Here is a 21,422-nt window from a genome sequence, read left to right as displayed (position 1 = left end):
CGGTGGGGGAGGTGGATGAGGAGGGGGGGCAACGGCCGTACCCCCCTCTCCTTGATTGATTAGTTATTAGTCATCCCTTTGGCTAAATGGGACCCATTGAAAAGGCACCGTGGAACACATACATGAATCAAATATTCCTCGTGTCCCCTCAATGTCTCCACAGTAGTTTTGCTTAAGAAGAGAGGGGGTCGTGGCTTCGCATTATAAAGAGAAGGGGGAAAACAGCAAAGCTTTATGAGGTTTATTTAGACACTTTCAACCGCAAAAAAAGAAGAGGATTTCAAAGAGAAGAGGAAGTGTGGACTATATTTTTCTACTTGGCTTTTTTTTTTTTTATGTCCTATTTGTTGGCCATTTTCATTGTGAAAAAATGAAACTTTGGACGTCTCCCTGGGTGTCCTGCCTGGTGATTCTCATCCTGTGTTTTGGATCAGAGTGCGGAACGGTGGAGCGGCGGAAAGGCAGATCCAAGAGGGACTTGGTGCGCATGAGGGAGGCGAGAGCCGCCGTCCCGGGGGCTTGCGCCACGCGTCTGCCCCGGGGCAAGCGCTCCCTGGCCGGCTTGGAGCGCCGGGGGCTCCGCCAGCGTCGGCGCTCCTCCTCGCAGCCGGAGCTGAGCTCCCCCGAGCGGGGCAAGGCTGTCTACTTCACCGGCAGGGGCGACCAGCTCCGGCTCAAGCCCGGCGTGGAGATCCCCAGAGGAAACTTCACACTTGAGATGTGGATCAAGCCGGAGGGAGGTCAGCTATCACCAACCGTTATAGCAGGTAAGGAACATCGTGTGACTTGATTCCCTTATTTGATACATTGACATATTTTGCTGCAGTTGATGCCACTTAATCCGAGCCGCCCAATGACAATTTGGCATCATTCGTGGCAGGGCAGCGTACTTGCACGCAGCTTGCCTCGGATGGAGCAGATTTAGCGCGTCAGCTGGTGTCGCCGCGCGTTCAGACGGAGGCGATTCCTCCAAAAGCCCACTTGGCTATTTTAAAACTATGATGTAATGGTACCGAAACTTTGGCGCTGCGAGCACGACACGAGAAGTTGATATGTAGCGCGTGTCGCGCGTTTTTGGACGTTATTTCAAACGATCGGCAGCAGGATTGAGCGCCTTTTGCGCACTTTGACGCACCGCGCTCAGCCTGATCATCCCCCTCCACGCAACCCAAAAGCTTTGAAATTGATCAAGTTGAATGATGATGATGATGATGATGATGATGCATCGGGGTGCGGAGGTGGACTTTCTGGGGGCGCGCGGGAGAGGAGGGGAGGGGCGGGGCGGGTTCTCCACTCGGATCTGCAGCCGTGCGTTGAAAGCGGCACCAAAAGTCGAGGTGTGAAAGCAATTTACGGTGCACGACGACACGCGCTACCTCGGCTCGCCAACAGGGAGCGTCGCGCCACACGTTACCTACTGCCTTTGCCTGCTTGTGCAGATGGCTGCTTGGCTGCCTTTGAACCGAACTGAACTGGAATGAACCCGGTACCTCCTCGCGCGTATTCGCATGCAGCACGCTTTGGTGGGACTTTGCCTCCACCATATGAGCAAATTTACTTATTTCTATCTGTGTCTGACTTCACACACAAACAATCACGGTGTTGTGTGTTGTTTGCAGAGTACACTTTTGAGAGCAGCCAGTTGGCATGCTTTGCAAAAAGGCGGTGTTGGGGTGGGGGGCATTGTAAGAGTTTGTGGTGGCATTTAATGATGATACTAATCACACACATGGCCTGGGAGGCAGTGCAGGATACACTTTCGCACCTTTAAAAGAGCAACCGAATAGAATTCGAACTTGATTCCAACACAAATATTGTTTTTTCATCTGCCATCTCTCACTACTTTGTCGCCTTCTGCCATGCCGGGATGGGGTGGGGTGGGGGAGACCAGGAGGGGGCTCCAAAAGAGAGCAAATAAGATGATCAAACAATCCCAATAAAGCCTAATCTTTTAAATCTAATTCAGGCCTCGGCAAATGCCCCATCCCCTTGTTTTGATCCACGGGGCTTGTTTGCAGCAGCTGTTTTCTAGACTGGCTTGTTTTGACCATTGCAGTTTTCTCCTTTCCATGTGTCCCCAGCACCCCCCCCCCTCCTTTCTCCCGCTCTTCTCCCTCTCTCTTCTCAAGTTTTTTTTTTTTTTTGACCTGTTTACATATGTTGTTATTTTTCATTTGGAAAGTTGGAGGAAACCGTGCGTGAAATCAGACAGGCCAGAAATAAAAAGTCACCTCATTGTCTTTGGGCGAGTCGTGGGATGCGCTGTGTGGATTCATGAATCCATTATAAAGCATGCTTGGATGATTTAGGTGTAGAAGAACAGATTTTTCTGGTCACTGTATTACACTTTTGAAATAAATATCTTTAAATTATGTAGAAGAAAAATGCCTGGACATGCACATGCGCCAACTTCCACTAACAACCCGGGCTAAACTCGAAAAAGTCACTCAGTATATCACTTCAACAATATTTCCTTGACACCAATTCCTTTAATATTAGCCAGGGCTTTGCCGCCATCGTTTAGCATCTTAGGGTGTTACAAAATGAGCACAAAAATATGCAAATATTTGAGTTTTTCAGTGAATAGTCGAGGATAGGTTCCATAGAAAAAAAATGTTGGCTGCGGGGAAACTCCAAAAAACCCATTCCGTGTCATTCAAAACACTCATGGATCACACAGTTTTTAATCCGAGCGGACAGGGTCACTCCCGCAATGTGGAGACTGTGGAGACTTACCGCAGTGTCTGGCGGGAATTCTCAGCAAGCCTAAATAAGCACACAGGTTTATTTTGGGTCATTTGTTGTCATGTTTTCTCATTTGTTACAATGACAAATTGGCTCTACCAATGAGCACCAGCTGTGCTTTCCATCTCCCAGCAGACCAGATGTATATATATATATATATATATTTATATATATATATCATATTTAACAGTTTAAATGTTTAAACATACAGCAAAAAGTTTGTCCAAATTGGTCACGTGTGAGGTCATTCCCTGGGTTACAGATTTTTGCAGTGTGTTAACAGTGTGTAGCTGTTGACACGTTGCCGTTTGCCGTTTTATCGTTCTATTTATACCATTCAGAGCGGTTCACTGCTGTTATGGAGGTGAAGATTAAGTCCGAAAAGAGCTGCTCTGCACCATGTAACGGAAGACTTGACAGTAGACTGTGCGATATAATCGTGGTGGGTAGTCCGTCAGTCATCATCCCATCATTATTTCAGGCCGGCCCAGGCCGTCCATCGTCGGCGGCGACAGCCAATTGGCATCAAGAGCGTACTAACTGCGCCACACGCAGGCACAGCACTATCAGACTCGAGTTAAAAAAAACAAAAACTATAAAACAGTGCTGTATATCTTCCAGTCCCACAGACTGTAATGACTTGTCCCATATTGATTTTTGTTTCACCAATCACCACAATACATGTTTTTTTGTTTTTTTGTTTTGATTGGCTGTCGCACCCGCTTACAGACTGTTTGGGCCTGAAATAATGACAGAATGATGACTGACGGACTGGACTGACTTGCCCGCCCCTGCGATACAAATTAGCTTAGCATGTAGCTTAGCGTTGGCTTTGAGGTTTCCCAAGGGGCCGGGAAAGCAAGGAGGCTTGGCGACTGTTGGCCAAGTTTGACCGACTGCCAAAAGCAGATTGGTAGCCATGAGGTACACTCGCCAGAGGCAGAGCTGCACTGTGTTTGTTTATTGAGTAGCATGTGGCACTCACACCTCTTGTCCCTTCCCTAATGCAGTGTGTTTCCCTGTGGTAACGCATACCAAAAAGTAGACGTTATTTATTGTACACGAAGGGCTTGTTAAGAGGGGTATTTTCCTTTCTGACTCGAGAGCTGGCAAAGTCATCATTTTGGTCGTCCAAATACTGTCGATTGGCATGCGTGACCAATCAACAGATCAAATCTCGGGTACGTTTTGTCTTCTTGTTCAGTTGAGTACAGCTAAGATTGTTACATGTGGTCAGAATTGATCCCAGCTTGAAAAAAAAAAAAAAAAAAAAAAATCCTGTTACGCTCATACGCACAATCAGAACATCAAGTTCTGTATCCAAATGTTATGCAAACTTTGTTGTGGCCTATTAGCCCCGTATCCGGGTCATGTTGCATTGTCCCGCATCGGGGAGGGGAAGAAGAAAATAAATGGTAAGGCAAACCAGGATTCTCTTGAGGGAGATTTCCATGCAGACATCAGCTGATATTTGCTGAGATAACGGATGTACTACTACCCGGTGCTTTAGTTGCATTCGTGTCTGGTGCGAACCAGATGAAGGCAATCATTACCACATTACCACAAAAAAAAAAAAAAAAAAAAAAAACTGTCATACTGGGAAGAAAAATATTTTAAATGTCAGTCGGAGATTCCCAAGTGTCTCAAGCAAAGACTCCGGCACGGCGTACTCGTGGTTTGCATGTCTGCCTCACAGTTTTGACGTTGAATGTTTCAATATCCATCCTGCACGAATTTTGGGTTTTCTCCGGGATATTCTGGCTTCCTCTCACATTCTTGCATGTAAGGTATATTGGAAAACTGTCATAGCCTATTGTGTGAGTGAGAATGCTTGTGTGCCAGAACTAAGTTCCCATTCACAGTGGGCTAGACAATCAACCAGCACATCTTCAACGAAAACTCGCTTTATTCACCGCACGAAAGTTGCGGCGGCACAACTTGCACCTATCACCCCATCAACACGCCCGCTCGCAACGCCTCGAGCGTCCGACCGTTCCTGGCCAAGAAGAATGTGTTCGATCAACCTCCCTACTCACCCCGCGCGGCTGCGTATCATTTTTTTCACCCTCTTTTCCGAGTACAAGGAGGTCATTTAGGCGACGTATATTAAAGGCATGATCGCTGTGGAGTATCCCAGGAAGAATTATTATTATTTTTATTTTTAAATCATCTCAATCGTATGATTTCTATCGGTGTAAACATTGCAATCGCTCTCCAAGCCAAAGACGGAATGCATAATGGCCTTTATAACAGGAGTCGAGTGTGACATCAGCGATCACAATCTCAAACGGAATTCTTATTCGTTTCGCCATGGAGTGAATATGAGCGCCGCCAAGGACCTTAATGGGATGTCAATGTCACAATAAAAAGTTACGGTGCAAAAAAAAAAAAAAAAAAAGCTGTCAGGGTCCAATAACCCGAAACCCTTTTAAACTGACCCTTCTTGGCAGACTCGCAAATGCGGAGACTCCAAGAAGTAGTCTCCAATATTCAAGCCTGACAGCCGATTTAAATGTTTAAAGTCTCAATATCTGATGTCATGACATTTTTATCATCAATATCTTTTTTATTTGTTCATACTTTCGATTAAATATCGCTGGAATTTTCCATCATCCTTCAGGGAAACTGGCGTTCGGAAGAAAAGGTTTTCACCTCTCGTCGGGTGACAAAGTCAACACGCTTCATTGTTTGTCCGCTCAAAGCCGACGTGTTTCTTTGTAGCGCGCCGCTCCGTTAATGCTGATTCACTTTCTCGAGCCTTTTGTTTTCTCGAGGGTGCTTTTATTGGACCCAGTCAAACGCAAGGCGGCCTTTGGAACGAGTGCAAATCCCTTAATGTGCGCCGACAAAAACGTATATCATGGGAAACATACGCCGGTTGCGCTTGCCGTTCATCCCAAACGTACACTTTGGAGCGCGCCCAGACATTCTCGGGACAATATTCAAAGAATCATAGACCACGTCACCAGCACAAAAGGATCAAATATGTGTACTCCTGTTTCTTCTGGTTTTTTTTGTTTTTTTTAACTCACTTTCAAAGTCAGGTATCCAAGTACTTTTGTCTAACCTGTTGGTAGCTATGTCCTGTTTTTGTGACTAGAGTTGGCTTGATGGGACTCGAATATTGGGTGTGCTACCCAGGGGAGTCATGAAAGCAGGCGCTAGTAGTAATATCCTCGTGTTAGATTAATTGAGCATGGCAGAAATTATGACAGTTGTTTACACGAGGAGCCCTGCAAGCATTGGAGCACACCTTTTAGCCTCGAGTGCACCGGCAGACAGATGGACGGCTTTTTTTTTTTTTTTTTTTTTTTCCTTCCAACCGAGTGAAAAGACGGTGAGCGTCATCCACCTCAGGCCTGACCTTGACGCTGAACCCGGATCGTCTCTCTCTTTTTTGGAACATAAGTCCATTGAATGAACAAGATAATGAATGCATCCTGAAGCCGCTCGCCTCTCTAATGAGAACCAGATCAAAGTTAACATTCACCACGAGCCAGAGGCGGCCCGATCGATGTGGGAAGAGCGAGTTGAGAGAGGGTTTGATTATTCCTTTTATGATGACTATTCACCTTAACATGTTACTTGAAGCCATTCATTTTGAGAATAAGTGAGAGGTAAACATTAGAAAAGTATCCATCCATCCATCCATCCATCCATTTTCGAATCCGCTTCTCCTCACGAGGGTCGCGGGGTGTGCTGGAGCCGATCCCAGCTGTCTTGGGGCACGAGCCGAGGTACACCCTGAACTGGTTGCCAGCAAACCCCGGTAGAAAAATCACGTTTGGCTAACTAGCCTCTGATGAAATCAGGTCAGAAATATATGTCATAATGTCTTTTCGATATGCATTGGGCAGTCGAGGGGGATATAATGAGCCAGGTGTGCCTCCCTGTCAGGGAACGTCCTCATTTGAAGGTGCGTGAAGTGACACACTGAAGTCGATGAATCTGCACAGGCAAAATATATATGTATATATTTTTTGACTGAGGCGCAGGGGAGAATATGCCGCTTCAGGAACACTTACACGTACTAATGTTAACTTCATGATTCCAACTACAGCATGAGCACTAATCAATGTCGCTGCTAACAAAACCTTTGTGGCCGTTGTGCATTCTGGGACTTGCGCAGCTCGGGAGGTCATCGGCAAGGGGCTGGCGCACGTCCAGAGTGGCTGCCGCGGCCCACACGTGCCCGGCGCAGGCGCCCGTGGGGAGTTGGCGGTCGGGCCGCCTGACAGAAAAGGCCAAAGGGGACGAGTTGCTGTGCACACGCGCCGTCGCTTTGGCGGCACGAGGGGCTGCGCGCCGCGCGCGGGCGTTTTCTATTGGCCCTTTTTCATTTCTGCTTCTTCCGTGCCACTAAGAAAGAATCAAAATTTAGCACCAACATTTTAAAATCGGAACCGTTCTGGGAGAATCGGAATGAGAGTCCCGGTTCCACTCAACGCCGCTTAAGACCTCTGATAGTGTCCCCCAAAAAGGTGCCAAGGTGCCTTTGAATCTTTTCCGAAATGTAGCAGCCCGGCCCACAAACTGGCATTCACGTTGAACCCTCGTGGACCCGAACGTGTGCGCCGGTCACATACGTACCTCAACAAGCGTTAAACAAACAAACAGTTAGCATTCAGAGATCCCCCTAAGAAGTGAAAACACATTACCATGCTGGAGCTGACACACATGGTCCAAGTGAAACAGGAAAAAGGTGTTTTGGTGCCTCTACAATAACAAGGCCTCAGCAGAGAACTGGTCTTTTCTGGCTACTTAGCTGGCAAGGGACATTTACACTAACAACTTTAAATGCACTCAGTGTTCACGAAAAAAGCCTATACAGAGAGATTTCCATGGAGTTTCCCTAAGCCAAACATGCACTTCAACCCAATTTCCAGGACAACACGCCCTCAGATATATGGAAGAAAAATAAATCATACTCATGCATCTGCGCTCCGATCTCGACAGCTGGAAATAACAATTACGCGAGTCTTACATATATTCGACTTTTACGAACGTATACGACTGAGTTGAGTTTTATTGAGGATCTTGGCGGGGCGGACTGTTCTCGCATGTCCCGGCGCTCCCTCGTGTTCTGGTGGGTGATCACGTTGACTCTGCGGATAGCCTTGCGTGACGGATAAGACAAGACCACAATATCTGACCAAATCCACAGCTCTATTTGGACAAATCCCCTCTTCAAATCTGCGTGGAATCTCTGCATGCTTCACGTTTGCCTGCAGAGACATATTTGTACCACGCTTACTCCCTCCTGCTAACAGACTCCATTGTGTTGCGGCCAAATATCTCAAGCTCGAACATGGCAGGCCGGAGCAGCTGCTGTGAGTTTTTCTCCACCTGAGTATCGATGTCTTTTAACTCTGGCGAGTCACTTGACTCTCACTATAAGAATAACAGGACCTTTTGGCGTCTTCCATAAAGACGTCCTTGGATAACGCCACAGTGGGGAGAAGTGTTGCCTTTTGTCACCGTCAGGGACCAAGCTAGCAAGAATCGTCATTGCGACCTTTTTGGGATAAACGGTTAAAATGTTCCCGTGTGAGACAATTCACTTGTCTGACTTCTGTGCAGGCAGCACGGGTTCAATTCCCACTTAGTGACTGTGTTGAATGTGAGTGTGAGAGGTCGCTGGTCTCTGAATGTGTCCTGTGATTGAGCGATGACCAGTCCATGGTGTCGTCTTCCATTTTGCCCAAAGTCATCGGCTTTAGGCTTGCTGTGACCATTAAAAAATTTTGCTGTGTAGAAAATGGATGTATGTACAACTGGAAACAAAAAAAAAAATTAGACGAACAGTTATCTCGCACCGTTGACGCGCCACAGAAACGATTTTGGGAAGTGACAGACTGCCAGAACATGCAGACTTGGAGACGGGTCGACCCTTCACGTTCGCTCAGCGAATACACATATTAACGTTTTCTTCTGTTGTCTCCCCAGGCCTTTACGACAAATGTTTCTACGCCTCCAGCGACCGAGGCTGGTTGCTCGGCATCCAATCGGTCAGCGAACATGGCAACCGAGACCCTCGCTTCTTCTTCTCCCTCAAGACCGATCGTGCGCACAAGGCCACCGTCATCCACTCCAACGCACGCTACGTCCCAAATCAGTGGGCGCACCTCGCCGTCACCTACGACGGCGTCTACATGAAACTTTTCGTCAACGGCGCCCAGGTCGGCGTGAGTCGCGAGCAATCGGGTGACGTCTTCAGTCACCTGACCAAAAAGTGCAAAGTGCTGATGATCGGGGGCAACGCACTGAATCATAACTACAGGGGGGCGGTGGAGAGGGTGGCTCTGTGGAGGCACGCTCGAGGGCAGAGGCAGATTATCAGGGACATGCAGGGCAACGAGGATCCGCAAGATCTACCTCAGCTGGTCATACGGGAAACTTTTGAGCACCCGGGCAGGAAGTGGCTGACCGTGAAAGACGGTAGCTTCCCTCAGCCGGAGCAGAGGGGAGGCGGACGGATGGGCTTCCAGGGCGGCGGAGCAAATGCGGAAGGATTATTAGACACGACGCTCGAGCCTCCGGTTTGCGGCCAGACGGTTTGCGACAATGTCGAGGTCATCAAAAATTACAACCTGCTCTCCAGCTTCCGACGCTCCAAGAAAGTACGCTACCGCGTGATCAATATCTGGGACGATACGCGGACCAAGCCGACCGTGTCGGACCACCAAATCAGCTTGCAACACCAGCAACTGAATGACGCCTTCGGTCCCTACAACATCAGCTGGGAGCTCAGCATTCACAACATCACCAACTCGTCCCTCCGCAACAGGTTGATTCTCGCCAATTGCGACATCAGCAAAGTGGGCGACGATGCTTGCGACCCCGAATGCAACCATCCGCTCACCGGCTTCGACGCGGGAGACTGCGTGTCGGGCCACCGGAGCCGCTGCCCCGAGAGCAAGCAGGGCAACGGCGTGTGTGACCCGGAATGTAACTGGGAAAACTTCTACTACGACCTCGGTGACTGTTGCAACCCCGACATAACGGATGTGACCAAGACGTGCTTCAACCGCTCCTCTCCGCACAAGTAAGACGACCGCAAATCTCGTCGAGTCCATCACCGCAACGTTTCTTGCTTGATTTCCTACCAGTCACGATGAAATAATTTCAGGAGACCAAATCCACACCTCTCATTCCTCGATTAATCAAAAGGCAAATCTTTCGCTGCGCCCGCCCCGCAAGATCGCCTTGGCAGTCTCGTCCTTCGGCTTCCTGACCATTTGGTTTGCGGCTGAGTTGTAACTCAACTCCCAGCCTGTGTGGCCTGAGAAATCCTCCAGGGGCGGCTCGTCCAATCTTACCTCGGCCCGCTTCAATCAGTGTTCCACACACAAGCGGGGCAAAACAAATGCTACGTGATGACTCTCCTGGTAGCAAACGCGCCGGCCAGACGGATCTTTTTTTTTTTTTTTGTGCCTGTGTGTGTGTGTGTGTGCGTGTGTGTATATGTATCCATTTTTCAACAAGTCTCCCCCACATTTTTCTACTTTGTTTCCTGTAGCCAGTGGTCCTAATTAAGCCGTCTTGATTGGAGGCGGCAGTTGATTCGGAAAGAGTGAGATTGTAAACACTGTAAAGGCAAATAGAGGTCAGGCAAGGGGGGGACCAGAATGACTTTCGCTTGTAGCAATGGAAATTATTCTAGACATAGCGCTCTCCCCAGGAAACCGCACAGACGTGTTTCCTTCGGAGGCAGGTGAGGGGTCCTTAAACACGGGAGGCTGAATTTTCCAGTGCATAACAGTGGAGAAACTTGTGTGGATCCATTTTGTTTCTTCCAGGTGTACGGCACATGAACGTCGGGGATTGTGGTTGTGGTATTCAATGTCGCTTTTTGAGTACACATAAATATTATGTTTTTTTGTTATAAGGTCATAGTGGGTTGTAAACGGTGGCTAAAAGCTGGAAGAGATCATAAATATTTGACATTTAAAAAAAAAAAAACCCAAAAAAGGCCTCTGCCTGTCTTCCAATACTTTTTTTTTTAAGGTTCGGGGTATACAAAGGACAGTAGCCTTGACTGAGGACCTAGCAGGGGCTTGTCATCATTAGTCAAAGTGTTAAATCATCGTTTAAAGCGTCGTAATAGTGTGAAGAGAGCGACCAAAGGTGCCTGGTTTCAATCACGGCCGAAGCTGGGAGTAGCATTCGTCCGCCTCACTCCTTTTGTTTGAAATGACCGCTAAATAGCAAAATAATGACATTTAATTAACAACACCGGGAGAGTAAAAGCAGGTGGGCTTCACATCCCTTCCAGCTTAGTCATCGTTCAAAGCCCATTCATCAAGCGGCGGAGAATCTGCTTGATTTAGATGTCAACAACTGGCTTCCACTGTCCAAATCTCCCTGGTATTTGACATGTGGGCGTGGGGGTTTGACGCATACCAGAAAGTAAGAAAAAAACAGGAGCCATATTCTCATTCAGAATCATCTCGCTCAAGTGACTGCGTGCTTTGTTTTGTGATTATGCGACGTGTCTGGTATGCTCTCCGGATAGTTTGCCTGCTTTGACCTCCACCTAAAGTAATCCCGCAATGAGCAATGTACTTTATATCGCGGGGAGACAGTAACTGCGGCTTCCATTTCCTCATCGCCGCTGCCTGATTTTAAAAGTCGGGTCAACGTAAGAAGGAGGCAAATCGCAAACATGACCTCCTTCTCCAATCGCTGCAAACGAGTCTTGCGAAATATCGTCGCGTTTGCTTTCTCATCCTTTTTTTTTTTTTTTTTTAGAAGCCTCTTGATGGCTTTTTGCCGGTATTTGATATTATCCCATGGTGCTTTTTTTCCAAATGCCAAACATTCTCCCCCTCCCCCCCCCCACTCCCCCATCCAATGAATCATCCATGAAATATTCAATCCTGTATTGGAAGCGTCATATACTGCTCTTAATTGTTGTTGTAGTTTTTGACGACCGAAGCACCTGGACGTCCCTCCCAAACCAATGAAAGACGAACGTTAAAGCTTTTCATTTTGGGAAATGAAATTCTGGCCCGGCGTTGTCAGAGGCTAATAGGTCATCCCTTTTCCCTCGGCCTCTGCCTCTCCTCCTCATGAGTCAATACCTCTCGGCGTGGCATATTGATGGATGGACCACCCTTTCTCTGCTCCACTCCCTCTCCCCGCTGTATTTAGTTCAGTGGAGGCAGCTAATCTCCCGGGCCCTTGACTTGGGTGTTTTACAGTTGGTCGTCTAAACCATTAAAGCCCCGTCCCATAAAACATAATGGAGTGCTTGTTCGTAAATACCAGGACTTTGCACTTCCCCTTTAAAGTCGTAGCGCACTTATAAAAACACCTGTTGTTGAGATTTCACCTGCGCTTTCAGTGAGGCGGGGGTAGATGTGGGGGGGGGGTGCTTGTCGGGAAAAGACCTCCTGCATTCGAGACCATTAGGCCGACTCGGTTGTCGTTAGATTCTATGTATTTTGAAAAAAAAAACAAGCCGCACCGGGGAGTTCGCCGCTTTCTGCTCTGGCTCGACGGCTGTCATTAAGTCACGGAAAGGCAGCGGTGAAGATTCTGAGAGCCTTCACTCCAGCGCCGGCTTACGAGCGACCACTTCAGAGATTTGGGGACGCTTTTGACGGCCCCTTTGTCCCGTTAAACCCTTACGGTTGTTATTGTCGTCATCACGCCCGAAAGTTCTCTCTGGGTTGTCGAGCACTGCGACGCGTGAGAGTGCATTCGTGGGCCCGAAGGTTGAGGACGAGCGATGGGATCCTGTCATAAAAGCGGAGATGAACGACGGGGTTTAAGAGCTGCGGTGTTAACCCACTCGGAATATGAAAGTTCTATCGGCCACCGGAGTGCCGCGGCCGCACCGGCTTGCCCCTTCGCTGACTCCGGGCTTCCTCTGCTGAATGCATACGAGGCAAATTTACGGCGTTATATGAATTATACATGGGTGTAAATGGATGAAGTCATCATCTCCCGTTTAAAAGCTTTGAAGGCGCGAGTTTGACGCATCCTTGCATCTCGCACCAAAGGATCCCTCGCAGCCACCCTTCCAACTTCCCCATGTGACGAGGCTCCAAAGAGGGAGAGCGACAGGGTCGGAGTAAAGCCGGGTAAGGGTCATTGGCAAGGAGATTAGAAGAAGACGTAAAAAAAGGACGGGCACAAAGACGGAGTGAACGCTCCAAAAACTCTTTGTGCGTGACAAACACTCGCGCAGGCTCGGCAAAGCGGCAGCTGATCAAAGCGTCGTTTCTTGCGAGAGTATCAGACAATAGCTCGAAATCTAGAGCATATGGGCGCCTCTGCAGAAATGAATGCACACCGAGGACCCTTAAATCATTCTCGTCTTTGTACGAGACGCCAAATGTGTGTCCAATGTGCGAATGACCGCGGCTGCTTATTAAATCAACCTGACGAAATGAAGTCGAATTTTTGCTCTCGAACGTCGTTCAGTCAAAGCCTTTGACCGATCCCAAATTGTTGGGAAATTCCTTCAACTAGACACATTGTGCATTATTTTTGTCCCTTGAAGGTCAGCGGGTTCCTTTACATGACACGCCACCTCAAGGCAAACTTTGTCGCCCAACATTTTGTCTGGCTGATTTTTGTCCATGTTGAAGGGGGGGACGCTCGTCTTTCATAAAATGGGCCACTGCAACGCTCCGCCCTCATCTCCTCCGTCGCCAATGTCGAGTGTGGCTTGGGGTTCGAAATGAGACAAGAAAGGCAGCTCCTGCTTAGTGTAGTCCACTCGTTTCCTGGAAATGGATGATCTTAGTCCAGTCCACCTGCCAAGTCGTGGGCGGAGAAGCTCAGCTGTACCGTATGTAAAAAAATAAAATAAAATAAAAAATCTGGGTGGCTGGCTCACAGTCGTTTTTGGAAGCAGGCAGCTGACAGATACTGTTTGGATACAAGTAATTCAAAAGTACACTTTGCTTTGATCGCTATGCTGCCTCTATATGGGCGAGAAAGATAACCTGCGTATTCCGTTTTATTTATTTATTTTTATTTGTCCAATTCATGCAACAAACTTTGCGACGATATAATCTATTCAATGTCTCTGGGTTCAAACCTTCGCCGAATTGCCAGGAGGGACAATTTTCTCACGGGTTTTATTTTCTCCAAAAACGCTGCCAAACATCACCGTTGGCCACTTTTAAATTGCTTCCTCGAAGGTGACATTGAACATTTACGACGCCGGGCAGCTTTTAGATTTTAATATCTTATGCAGACACTTTCCTCTTTTTTTTTTTTTTTTGTTGCAAATTTTTGGAAGATGTGGAACTCTCCACTAAAAAACATGATCACGCGCCTGGCAAAAGTTTTTAGAGCGCCAAATGGAATAAATGATACGCAGAGTGTTGTGGTGCAAAAGAGAGAAATACAAATTTAACACAGAGAGCACGAAGTGAATTTAATGAAGAAATTGGTGGTTTCATGTTTTTAAAAAAAAAAAAAAAAAAAAGGTTGGTGTTGAGCCAGTGAGATTCAGTTCGCAGTTCTTAGAATTATTTAATCACCGTGTACACGATTACATCACATTTTTTTCCCCCGTCGTATTTTCCTGCTTCTCACTTTCATCCGCAAAGATTCCGACACTTAACCGCAGACGATTAATGTGTAAACGGACAAACACAAGCAACCATTTAGAAAAACTACCCATAGGCGTGCACTTTATTTGTTCCAGTGAGAGATTATGCTGCATTATTTTCACCACTGAGCCCACATTTAACCAGAGGGTCGGAACCGTTTACTTGGAATTACGTTTGTTTCCCAGCTGTAAACGGCCATGTTGGTTTTTTTGGGGTTTTTTTTTTTTTTTTTTTGGAGTCTCATTGTTGTCGCACTTAATCTTATGATCCAAGAACACACATTATAAACCGAAACCCTGGTCATAGCAGGCGAGCGGATCACACAAACTAGGTCAAAACTTAAAACGCGGCGCAATTTGTGACCATGTATTGTCCGTTGTGTTTTGTGTTGTATTGAGAAAAAAAAAAACCCAACTCCAGCAGATGCAACAGATTATTGACACTGATTAGTGATGTGGCTGAGCTCGCGGACGCCGCCCGCCAGGGCCGGCGGCCAGCCTTGAATTTGTTCATAAAAGGAGTGACAGTTAGACCGCGGCGGAAACCTATCGCGGCGCTGAATGATTGCAGTTATCAGCGCCGCTTGTTTTTTTCCCCTCCCCGGAACGCATCGCTGGGCCGCACGCCGGAAGAACATATTTCTCTCCGTGCGCTCCATTAATTGGTGGCTTGTTGAAACGGAGAAGGCCTCGGGAGAGCTCGGGAATCAAACGCGATAATAGCAGCAAATGTTTTATTGAACTGGTTGTCTTCCCAACGTGAAACATGTGTCGCCATGATGTTCACGAGGCGTTGCGGCTTGGCTATCAGCGGCGTTACAGACAAGGGAAACGAAGGCCCTCGCTCGCATTTTGGCTTTCTCTTTATTGGCCGCTTGCGCTTCTCCGACGACAGCCTTGACATTGTCCAATTTGCTCGCGATTACACAAGGGTGCAATAGCGAGGATGACAAGTTCTGAGGGCGTTATCAAGTTGGAACGCCATCCCAGCGTTTTTAAATCGATGTTTATTGAACGCCATTCATTCATGAGATTGGTGCACGCCATTTGTTGCTCAAGTTCCCCGGCCAGGTGTTTCGTAAATTCAGAGTACGTTCACACAATCTGTGTTGCTCTTATGCAATTGAGCACGTGTGCCGGCGGGTTCCGAAGGCAAAAGAAAAAAGAAAAATATTGTGTTTGCAAAATATTGAACATTCCAACTTGATATTTCAGCTTTACCGATTTGCACGTAATCAACTTCCTTCCTGTGTGCTTCCCCCCCCCCCCCGACATTTCCCAGAGCCTATTTGGACGTGAAGGAGCTCAAAGAGATCCTGCAATTGGACGGCTCGACTCACCTGAACGTTTTCTTTGCCAACTCCTCTGATGAAGATCTAGCGGGGGTTGCCACTTGGCCGTGGGACAAAGAAGCCCTCACGCATTTAGGTCAGATGGCACGCCAACATGCACATACACTCACACGCACACTCACACACACACACACCGCTGACGGTGCATATCCAAAGTCTACACGCTTGACAATATTGACGTGTCCTCAAATCTGTGCAACTCATTTGATTAAAATAAAAAAAATAAATAAATAAAACATGTAACCACAGTTCATTTTCAGATGTTCTAGTAGGCTTTTCTCGACATACCTGCACAGGTCATTGTCTGCAGAGAGCTGTCACACATTGAGATAGATTTCATTGGTCAAAGGTGTCAGTAGAAGGGTACAAAGGAACCGTTGAGGCGGTAAATAGACCACCGAACACAGTGAAGACAGTCAACGGGAGCAAATAAGAAAAGGAGGTGCGATGGCTCCGTCAACAGGGGCAAGAGGCCTAACATTATTCCCACACACTTCAATGGCGCGATGGGTTGGAACGCAGACTTGGGTCGGGTCAGGATAACTTGATTTGGAAGCTTTCCCAACCCGAGCAGCGATTTTGAGACACGTCACGCAAAGGGAGTGTTGACAGCTCTGACGAAAGCCCAAACTGTCAGCGAGGTCTGAGATTTTTCTCTTTAGTGGAGAAAAAAAAATGTGTGGAGACAAAAAAAACAAAACAAAACAAAAAAACCTTAACCCTATTTGAACCTGAGATTGAACGTGATTGACACCCCCATTTGAAGAGGGGTGTGCACACTTGTGCAACCATATTATTTCAGATGGTCATTTTCACTTGCCCGCTTGGAAATAAATAAATAAACAAATCAACACATTTTGGTGCAAAAAGTTTAAATAATTTCTCCTGGGCTCATTTTTATTATTATTTTTTTTTAATCTTTTCCCTCTCCCAGGTGGGATTGTGTTGAACCCGTCCTTCTACGGCACATTCGGCCACACCGACACCATGGTTCACGAGGTCGGTCACAGTCTGGGCCTCTACCACGTCTTTCGAGGGATCTCGGAGATCGAGTCGTGCAACGACGCTTGCTTGGAGACGGAGCCTTCCATGGAGACGGGCGATCTGTGTGCCGACACCAACCCCACGCCCAAGTACAAAGGCTGCCACGATCCCGAGCCGGGAAACGAAACTTGCGGCTCTCCGCATTTCACGCACACGCCCTTCAACAACTACATGAGTTACGCAGGTAAGGATACTGCGCTTGTTTGTTTTCACGTGGCGTTACCTCGGAAACGCTTGTGGAACAGGCGGCTCATTTTGCAACACCGAAAGTGTTGAGACGGATTCGAGATGGCTACCGTGAAGTCGGGGAGATCGCGCTTGAAAGCATCGCAGTGGAAAATCATTTGAAAAAATAATAAACGTGGGTGATGAGCGTAATGAGTTGCTAGCAAATGTGAGATTCGAGTATCGTTGGCTAAAGGGCGTTTATTTGTTCAAGTGCAGATTTTTTGGGGGGGGGCGGATTTGCTGGGAATAATTGTTCCAGTAAATCACAATTTATGTCAAGGTAAACTGTTCTTCTGGGCTGCTATTCGCTGGAAGCTCATCCTTCAAACTGCACAAGGAACTCATTTCGAAGAAGACTAAATTCATCTGAGAGACTGTTTACGTGCCTCGGTGCTGCTGTTTCGCTTCGTCACACAGTTGGAATGAGCTCAACTGTGTGTGACGGAAAAACTGAGGCATCTATTTGGAAGTGTTGAGGTGCCTTCGGCAGTCGAATTCATCGAAGATCCACGCGTAACCAGCCATCGTAGCGCGGGGGAGCCCGTCCCACTTCCGATCCTCCTGCCAACGACTATTTTTGTCTTCCCCACAGACGACTCCTGCACCGACTCCTTCACCCTCAATCAAGTGGCTCGGATGCACTGCTACCTGGACCTGGTCTACCAGACGTGGCAACCTGCCTCCAGACCTCCGCCGGTGCCGATGCCCCCTCAGGTGGTGGAGCAGCATCACAACTCCGTCACCTTGGAATGGTTCCCTCCCATTTCGGGACACTTTTACGACAGGTGAAACCACCCGGATCGCTGGTCTCTCCGAGTCGGGGCCGCCGATCGAGGAACTACGCCTCACGTGGCCTGTATCTAAGTTGCTTGCTGTGCCTGTCTGTTGTGTTTCCTAGAGAATTGGGATCAGTGTGTGATAAATGCACTGAAGGGAGAGTTCTTCTGCAGTACGCCTCCAACTCCTCATCGCCCCGACCGTGCGCCCCCTCCGGACACTGGTCTCCACTCGAGGCTGAAGGTAGAGCGCACGCGCACGCAAAGCATCCGTACCTACCGCTCGACTGAGCGACGCGAAGGCTACGCGTTCTCTGTTGGCCGTGTAAAAAATCGGCAAACGGAAATGGAGGTTTTGCCGGTTTGGTTTTCTCTCTGAGTCAGAGCTCCAACATGCAAACACTGACTCACTTGCGAAACACGCACGCGGGATCGAGCGTTAGGGTAGCGCCGTTCACATGGCGCGGGGGCTCGAGGCCACGAAAGATGTCAAAAGAGCCCCGTTCAATTCAATTCCCCCGTTAAAAAAGACGGGATTTAAGGAGGATAAAAGCTGGCATAAGTGGGATTTCAGAGGAGCTTTTTTTTTTTTGGTGCACGGATAGTGAGTCCCCTAAATAAGGACTTTAGAGGGATGAGGTTTTCATGCTATTAAAATACTTTTGTGTCCCATCTGTGCACCACTGAATGACTCTGGCAGCACTCGCATCCAGCAGCACACTCACTGTCTCGCTATTATGAAACGAGAATGGCACGCAGGGCGCAGACCCCCACCGAGGCCCGGACCATCCTAATTTGGATGCGCTCTCTATTGCGTCGGTCATTAAGATGAACGGAGGAATCATTTACAAAGTTGACAAAATAATGACACCATAATGGTGTTCATTCGATCCTGTAATTTCTCTTTTTTTGTAGTACGTGTTGTTCTTTTGTGAAAGGAAGATTTATTGATTTATTTTTTTAATGAATGAGATCAGCACCAGCATATGAATGCATTTTATCGTGGGCTTGAAGAAAATGTCATGGGGCCGGGGACGGAGGCGGGGGGGAATTCCGAAAGTGTCAATCATTAAACGAATTAAGGACAGAATTAAAATAAGCAAAATGACTTTGACTTTGGCCCGCGCCGCCGCAACCCTCGACAAATATTTGTAGAAATCGTTTAAGTGCTGCGGTGATGATCCGGCACATTAGAAAACAAACTTACGATCTTACTCATGTCGCGAGCGCGTACGAGCTGAAAGGCTTGTCTGACCGAGAGCCATTACTCACGCGTTATTAAGCATTTTTAATGACTCCTCCGCATATCATAGCCAGTGTACATGCATGCTGCTCCTTTCCCGGCACGTCGCCAAACGGCCAAATGTAACGTGTCGCCTTTATCTCGGACTCTGTGCGGCGTTTGTCCGCTCGACTTGGCGTGCGTGCGTGCGGGTGATCTATAGATTATTTAAAGTCACTGAACCTTGCCTTAACACTCGCCGTAATGTGTGTACCAGAGGCAAGTCTGGGCTTGTCCAACATGCTCTGTGTGTAAACTGTACTCAATTTTCTTTCTTGGAAAGCCTCCCTGTTTGTGTCAGCTCCCTATTTCCTCCTAACCCTGCCCGGGCTGGCGTCTCGGTGGATTCTCAGCTGCCGTTTTGGGTGAATAAAGTGTCTTGCAATAGTAGACGTTCACTCCACGCACGACTGGAAACCGATGCATTTGCAAGTAAACTCGACGGCGAGGCGCGTATCTGGAGATAAACGATGCCGCGCCGCGCCGCGTGTGCGTATGCATTCATGAGTCCAGCGTTCGTGCATACGCATGGCACCTCGAATGGCGGCGTGGTCATCGAGGGCCAGAGTACCTCTCATAAATGTTTATGACTCGATGCCCCGGCAAAGGGGAAAAGAAAAAAAAGACAGAAAGAAAGAAAAGGTGCACATGGACACGAGTTGGGCAGGAGGAAGAGAGGTTCTGCGCGGGGGGAAAGCAACCCAAATATTTAAGCGAGATGCGTGTGGTTAGCGTCATTCACAAGGAAAGGATCCTGGCTTGATTGGAAACAGGAGTGTGCATGCATGCGAGTGAGTGTGGTGCAACATCCTGCACGTCGACGTGAGTACAACACGGTGCAAAAAAATGTTGATTGGGTGCAACCGAGGAAGTTCTCGGAATCAACCATCATCGAGAGTTTTGCCATCCGTCAAGTAGGGCGAAATGATTGATGGGACTGAAATTCTGATCTCAAATGGTGTGATTTTTTTGACCATCAAAGCTGCGTTTTTTTTTTTTTTCGCCTCCGAATACTCCAACGGTGTGACATTGATTCCCCGGCTGTTTCATCGGTGCTTTTTGCCTTCGTCAAGTGCGCGTGCTTGTAAGCGCGTCGGCTGTGCGGGGCTGTGCGGTGGGATTATCTTGTCTGCCTCGGGAGTGTGTAACAGTGTGCGACAGTGACTCATTCACCATGGGAGCCAGTTCTTAGAGAGCAGAACGTCTGCATGCCCGGACATGTCCCGTAGTTCACCCAGCCGCCTCTTTCGGATGGGGCCCAGACCCCAGCATCTATCTATGGGTGACGGGTCATTGGCTGGCCCACTTTTTTTGGTTTTGGGGTGTTGTCATAATTTACAACTAACACGGATTCCTGAAATTGCAGTGTCTTTCGACAAAAGAAATTTCGGTATGAGGAAAAAGTCATTGATGGTAGTAATTTCATTTGATGACGCGCAGTGTCATTTTAGCACATTAAATTGGTCAGTGGTACTGCCCCAAGACAGCCGGGATTGGCTCCAGCGGGCCCGCGACCCTTGTGAGGATAGAGCGGTTCGGAAAATGGATGGATGGATGCATTGGTCAGAGAGCTTGAGTGAAGGCGTCAAGAAATTAACAATAATTAATCGTGATCACAATAAAAATGATAAAAACGAGGTGGCGCGGTGGTCAAGAGGTTAGCACATCCGACTCACAGGTCTGATGTTATGGGTTCACATCTGGGAAGTAACAATTCTTGATGACAACGATCCTTTTATTTATAGACAAAGATATGACACCGAGCTTATGATGTATACAATCGCGAGAATGCAAAAATACAGAAAAAAAAAAAGAGAAAGATCATAAAAACAGCACCGTGATTTTTGACCTGACCCGGAATATTTTGGAAAACAAGTGACCTTGCGGGCATTTGAATCACTCAGCTTTGGAACAGCAATGCAAGAGCAGGAGTCGGCCGTCCTCACAGCTGATTTGCTCGAACGAAAATGGGGCCCGCAGCAGGAGGCCACAGAGAAAATTGAAGCATTTCAGCAAATATTTCTCAAGCGGCCACACTTTTTGTCCTTTTTTTTTTTTTTTTTTTTCTTTTTTTTTTTTTTTTTTTCCACATTCTTTCTTCTTTCACTTACCTCTACTCTGGCCACACACGCAGTTACAGTACAATAATAAATGTGTTGAGATAATGTGGCTTGGAAAGCATATTCAGTGTTCACTTGATTAAACAGTGGAATTTTGCACGGTGCCCAGAAATGAGGTTAGCAAATGGCTTCGCCGCTCGCCAGTTTGGAAGTGTACGAAAGGAAATCGGGGGAGAACATAGCGTCTGCCGCTCACTGGCTTCTCAAAGCGCTTGATGAATGCTAGCGTACGTCACTCGGGATAATGCGAGTTAGCCGTGTGCCGACGCCAAATATGGAGCGAGTGTGGCTGTTTGGGGGGGT

The 21,422-nt window shown here is 47.7% G+C and overlaps 1 protein-coding gene across 2 annotated transcripts in view; it reads left to right on the top strand.

Moving 5' to 3' along the window:
• The first annotated feature begins 23 nt into the window (after window positions 1–23).
• LOC109521665 (pappalysin-1) overlaps window positions 24–21,422 on the top strand; it is an 82,901-nt gene continuing 61,502 nt past the window's right edge. For both annotated transcript variants that reach the window (XM_019879651.1, XM_019879650.1), the window contains exons 1-6: window positions 24–767; window positions 8,692–9,790; window positions 15,600–15,745; window positions 16,604–16,897; window positions 17,534–17,726; window positions 17,840–17,961. In XM_019879651.1, the coding sequence (XP_019735210.1) occupies window positions 371–767; window positions 8,692–9,790; window positions 15,600–15,745; window positions 16,604–16,897; window positions 17,534–17,726; window positions 17,840–17,961 (2,251 nt within the window). In that variant the 5' untranslated portion in view covers window positions 24–370. The remainder of the gene's footprint in view (window positions 768–8,691; window positions 9,791–15,599; window positions 15,746–16,603; window positions 16,898–17,533; window positions 17,727–17,839; window positions 17,962–21,422) is intronic.

Source organism: Hippocampus comes, unplaced genomic scaffold (assembly GCF_001891065.2).
Source record: "Hippocampus comes isolate QL1 unplaced genomic scaffold, H_comes_QL1_v1.1 scaffold183, whole genome shotgun sequence".
In the NCBI taxonomy this organism is placed as follows: domain Eukaryota; kingdom Metazoa; phylum Chordata; class Actinopteri; order Syngnathiformes; family Syngnathidae; genus Hippocampus; species Hippocampus comes.
Note: the sequence above shows the minus strand (reverse complement) of the source record. Positions and strands in the feature narration are given on the sequence as shown.